The sequence below is a fragment of the Pinus tabuliformis genome, chromosome 7 (assembly GCF_031772625.1).
Source record: "Pinus tabuliformis cultivar Carrire ecotype Pingquan chromosome 7, CPIR1, whole genome shotgun sequence".
Lineage (NCBI taxonomy): Eukaryota > Viridiplantae > Streptophyta > Pinopsida > Pinales > Pinaceae > Pinus > Pinus tabuliformis.
This window is the reverse complement of record NC_142293.1, coordinates 847,759,233-847,765,232: the sequence shown is the minus strand read 5'-3', so window position 1 is coordinate 847,765,232 and position 6,000 is coordinate 847,759,233. Positions and strand designations below refer to the sequence as shown.

The 6,000-nt window shown below is 37.1% G+C and overlaps 1 protein-coding gene across 6 annotated transcripts in view; it reads right to left on the bottom strand.

Annotated features, from left to right (window-relative positions):
- Window positions 1-3,290: 3,290 nt before the first annotated feature.
- LOC149250282 (uncharacterized) overlaps window positions 3,291-6,000 on the bottom strand; it is a 311,236-nt gene continuing 308,526 nt past the window's right edge. For 5 of the 6 annotated variants that reach the window (XM_089459000.1, XM_089459001.1, XM_089458999.1 and 2 more), the window contains 3 exons: window positions 4,380-4,513; window positions 4,111-4,293; window positions 3,291-3,962 (listed from right to left, as the gene is read on the bottom strand). In XM_089459000.1, the coding sequence (XP_089315126.1) occupies window positions 3,932-3,962; window positions 4,111-4,293; window positions 4,380-4,513 (348 nt within the window). In that variant the 3' untranslated portion in view covers window positions 3,291-3,931. Of the gene's footprint in view, window positions 3,963-4,110; window positions 4,294-4,379; window positions 4,514-6,000 lie in introns of those variants that run through there. The other variant, XR_016266820.1, reaches the window with a different exon arrangement.

Below are 6,000 nucleotides of genomic sequence, written 5' to 3'. Positions count from 1 at the left end.
CACAGCTTAGAAACCCTAAAACAGCTTCTAGAACAGCTTAGAAACCCTAAAAAAATTTCTAGAACAGCTTAGAAACCCTAGAAACAGCTTCTAGAACAGCTTAGAAACCCTAAAAAAATTTAAAAACTAATTAGAAAAAAAAAAAAAAAAAAATTAAAAAACAAGTCATTTTTTTGGGGAAACGGGGCCCGTACGGCCTGGAAACGCGTTTCCAGCCGTACGGGCACGTTTCCATTTCGGGAAACATCCCTGTACGGCCGGAAACGCGTTTCCAGGCCGTACGGTACGCGGAAACGCGTTTCCGTTTCGTTTCCTGGCCGGAAACGGACCCCTAGGGCACGTTTCCTGCAACTTAGCCCCCTTCATAATACAACAGCCAGGCCAAAGGAACTAACATAAGTTTCCGTCGATAGTAATTCCCTCCAAAAAATTGAAACATACAAGCTAGAAGAAACACTGGAAAGGGAAAGTGAAAATGAACCATACAAGCCTTATTGCAATCGCTACACAATCCACGTATGTAAATAAGGACCTAGAGTTATTGTATAATGAATCTTGGAAAATCTTCCACACAACTTTAAGAGGTATCGTTTGCAACTCCAGAGTCCAAACTATTATACCATGTAAGGAGAGATTTTCTCTTGTAGTAAAACCTATTCAAGATCTTGACTCTTGGATGCCTCTTTTCATTGATCTGTTTGCATTGCAACCAACACGTTATAAGGCAAACATGAGACAAATATGCTAACTTACACAACCCTGTTGCTATCAAGAATCTTAACTGTCCCTTGAACCTGACCTTATTCCATAATCCAGATCAACCAATGCAAGCAGAAATGTAGAGCGTTTCCATGCACTTAGTGATATAGTCTGATATAGTCTGATACAGTCTGATATTAAAGGATAACCCCAAGAAATTTTACGAATTTCACTGCAATGCACCACTTTCCTTGGACTAGACTGCAGACACTTAGACTTAGTACATGCATAGAAACAACTTCTTCCTAAGTACCAAGTGAACATGTATAATTTTGAAAAGGAGGAAGGCTTCATGTTCGCATGCCAAAGTAATGAAGATTGCTGCTGTCCAACACCGGATGCTGATCATACTGTAAGGGTGCAAAAGCCAACAACGACCCGGAAATCTTCTAGTTTTAAGTGAGAAAATACACGACTGTGTCATCGTGTAGTGGACGTGTAAAATCCCTCTACAAAATGGAAGGTATTCAACGTCATTAAAAGAAACCAGAAACATACTGCGAGAACCAAAATCCCACAACACCAGTGTGAAAACAGATCACCCCTGAAGCTACATTGTGGATGTTGAACTACTGATAGAAGAGATACTGAGAAAGAAGTGTGGCCTAGTCGAAAGCAAGCGAGATTATTGGAATTCTATTAACTCAGAAACCTTGGTTCAATACTGCACAGTGGATATGGATGAGACCAAAGTGTAAGGCCTTAGATACCCCCCTCATAATACAGCAGCCAGGCCAAAGGAACTAACATAAGTTTCCGTCGATAGTAATTCCCTCCAAAAAATTGAAACATACAAGCTAGAAGAAACACTGGAAAGGGAAAGTGAAAATGAACCATACAAGCCTTATTGCAATCGCTACACAATCCACGTATGTAAATAAGGACCTTAGAGTTATTGTTTAATGAATCTTGGAAAATCTTCCACACAACTTTAAGAGGTATCATTTGCAACTTCAGAGTCCAAACTATTATACCATGTAAGGAGAGATTTTCTCTTGTAGTAAAACCTATTCAAGATCTTGACTCTTGGATGCCTCTTTTCATTGATCTGTTTGCATTGCAACCAACACGTTATAAGGCAAACATGAGACAAATATGCTAACTTACACAACCCTGTTGCTATCAAGAATCTTAACTGTCCCTTGAACCTGACCTTATTCCATAATCCAGATCAACCAATGCAAGCAGAAATGTAGAGCGTTTCCATGCACTTAGTGATATAGTCTGATATTAAAGGATAACCCCAAAATAATTTTACGAATTTCACAACTTGGCTAATTTCATACTTACATGTACTTGCCCACTATCCTCCACCTAGTAATTCTATCTCTTAATGTCAAAATGTCTCCCATCTATTAATGTGGAAATGTCTCCAACATCTATTAATGTGGAAAACAACTCCAACATGTATTATTTGAACCTCTTCTTTGATGCTTAAAAATAAACCTTCAGAGTGAGCCATACAAATTCAAGACCATAAGCAGAATAGATGAATCTTTCAGATAGGAATGTTAAGGAGCCTTCCGAAAATACATCATTTCAAAAAGGGTTAATACATAGCAATAAGAAAAGGAATTGTTTTGTTCAAAATCCATTTTACTCTCACCAATAACCTTTGCTATGAAATTCACACAACCTGCCATTTTTTTTACAATTTTGAGGCTATGCCAATGTTCAATATTTATAAAGAGTACAAGGTCACTTTCAAGGCGTTGTCTACCAATGTCACAAATTCGCCTGGACAGCAGATTTTTTGCCGGAATCCTGTAAAATAAAATTCAAAAAATCAAAATGCTGGAGTGTTTGAATCATTTTTTTGATGGTTGAAATGGATTCAGCACCATCAAGAACCCTTGGGGCACCCAAAATCCTGAAGTTTGACAACTGTAACCCAAATTTTCAAAAATTTCTACCAGATTTTGTTATGATCTTGCCAGAATTTCCATTATTTTCCGGGCTAATTTGTGGGTTCTTTAGACTACACTACTTTCAATCTCATAGACTTGTGTTGTTGGAGTGATTTGATTCTTTATTGTGTGTCTCAATGCATCAAAAGACTACACCAAGATAAGATAAGAAATTTTATTAATGTCCAACAGATGGCCATGAAAGTAGGTCAATGGAACTAAAAAATACATCCAGTGAGCATACAATGTGGGAATGTGAAAGCAGCTCCTAGGTAATGCTGAAAGTAAGATAAAGAAATCGAAAGAGAAAGTGCAGCCTAGATAAATGTCCAGCTAAGCTAATAATTCCTCTAACTAAAACCAAACCCAGAATATGATTTTCAAAGTTATTCTGCATGCTTTGCAAGAAAAGGTAAAATTGAATGGTTTTCAGCTATATTTAGATAAAGGAAAATATTTGAGCAGCATAGAAGTTAATGAAAAATAAGTCAATTGTTCTTTCAAGTTTGTTGTTTATGATGAAAACATTCATAAGGGTATCAAAACGTGGGCAGGCTCATAATTCACCAAAACTTAGCATTTTTGAATCTCAACCTTAAATATGGTAATTCTGTGACAAAAAAATGACAAGATCAACAGGTTGAGGGTAAAATGTCATTACGAGGAAAATAAATATATCAAATAATACAACAATCAAATTACATAAAAATCCCATGCCATTGCTATTATGCAAAGGTTGACTGAGATTTATGCGTGTTCTGAGCTTAGAGTACAAAAAACTGGTAAAAATGACCAGTGATTTACAACACATTTGCATCACTGTAGGAAACCATACTCCAATATCAGTCTCTGCCTAATTTTATAGGCAAATATTTATGAAAAGCACTGGATAAATCGACCAACCGACCCCCTCCCACAACCCCACAAGTATTTAAAACATTATGAAAAGGCATACCATTGAAACCCGTACAAAGATAAAATAATTTCCTATACATAACCAACATAGTTATCTATAGTTCTTGCAATTATTTATTTCATTATATAGCAAAATGAATTCATTTTGCTTAACCCCAAAGTCCCATTTTGAAGAAAAAGTACAACGCTATGCCTTCAATGCAGTAGCAGTGGAAGGAACACTAATCTGTAAAGGGCAGATTTGCTTATTCTGCTCCTCTTCTAGAATAGACTAAATACTTGGTAAATCAATGCGTCACTTGTGGTATCCTTCCAAACCCCAGCCAAACGAGATAAGCCTTTGAATCTTATTACTTCGAGTTAACAACTTGACTCTGCCACCTACAGGAAAAGAAAAGGCTAGCTAGAATGGTTAAACAGTATATCTATCACAGAAACTTGTTTAAGATAATATTTATTTTAAACCACAAACAACTGCTAAGCAAATGTAACGGGAAAGAATTATTGAGCTCAGTATGATCATGCAAACCTCGATAACAGAAAGCTGGCAAGTGGGCTCAATCCTGAATTCTCAGAATGGTCAGTACTTGTCTGATTCTTTGCATCCGATGGCTTCCCTGACCCAGAAGTTTGTGCAGTTGATTGAGACGTGTCCTTTGTAAGAGCACGCTCTGCTAATTCTTGAAGTCCTTTAACAGAAGAATCTTTGGTACTGCATGACACAGCAACGCTTGAAAATCTGTATAAATTATGACTATAAAAAGAAGTCGTTTAGAAGCATGAGGACAAACGGCAGACCTTCCCAGTCGCTGAAGTAATCTGCTTACTAAAACTTCACATGCTCCAGGAGCTAGACGCTCTAAATCCATCAATGAATCTGCTGCATCTGCAGCTGCACGAAGGGCCGGTCCTTCAGAATGTTCTGCAGCAGTCTGGACATAGCAAGAAAAATATTTAGTTATAACTTTTAAGAGGTACGAGTACATCTAATCTTGCACTCTGTAGTTATAGCCCCCCTACTAACAAACACTCAATGCCCAATAAAAGAGAGGTGAACCAATATTAAAAAAAATGCATTACAAATGAAAATGTACACGACATACAACTCCACTCAACTGCCAGATTAATTTGTGCACAATGGCCACAATCTAAACAGATGAGATGAAGTAATATGGCTCAAAGCAGCCTATCAGTTCCTATAGGCTAAGTTGCACTGATATGGATACAAATACAGATATGAAACTGGGAGACACAGTTACAGAAAATTTTCAGAAAAGCTTGATGAATAAAGCAGGGGAGTATGTACATCTCTGTAGACTTTAGCAGTCAAATTGTTGTGCTGAGACTGAGACAGGTCCCTTGTCCCACAAACAAGGGGGTCTCCTGCACCAATTTGGTGTCTGGCTTGGCCATGACCTTAAAATTAGATTAAATTACTATATATAGCTCTAGCCGAAATTTGTTGTAGCTGCACCCCATAATCTCATATCTATGTTCGTATCCATCTTAGTGCAACTTAGCCTGCACTGAGATGGATATGAACATAGATATGAGACCGGTGGGTGCAGCTACAGCAAATTTCAGAAAACCCAGATATAATATGGTAGCGACACAGTATATATGTGTGTGTGTTACCAAGATTCGGATACATCCGGATTCGCTAGATTTTTGAAAATCCAAGATCAGGATATGGCAAGGATACGTCAAGTACAAAAGATATAATAATATTTTATTAATTTAAAAATATATATATATATATATATTTTTAATTTAATTTAATTTAAATAGATTATCTGAAATATACCCTGTTAATTAATTTACCTGTTATCTCATCCTACAATCCTGTTAATTAACAGATCCTACAATTTTATTTTCCCATTATGACGTTAGAATCCTTTTAATATGGAACGCAGAATAAATTAATTCCCAGAATCTAATAGAGGGGCTTTTGCAGAAATAAAATCGTTCAGAACTAGGGACATGATAGGATGATGTTTACGTAATAATATTTAGCAGTTAGAATGGTGGACATGCATGTTTCATTAGTATATTATTCAAACGATTAACATATTTCCAGATTTCATTATTTGGCATAGAGACTGAGAAATAAAAATATACATTAACATGGATGTTTGCTCATGTTGGAGGAAATTTAGTTATGCCTCAAAGTCATTGAGACCACTGGGCTGTCACTTGTAAGATCCCTCAACAACTGTACCGTTTCAAAGCCCACCTATTAAACGTGGCACGGTATGGTGTTAAGATTGAGAGAGGAAGGGGAGTAGAGCAGTTGTCAGGGAGAGTGTTTGTCGTTGGGAGGTTAATCTTTCGAAACTGGCTTAACCCATTGTCGCCGTCCTCATGGCCCAGATTCGGTAATGAGATGCAGGGTTTATAGTGGTAGCTGCTGGACTTGAAC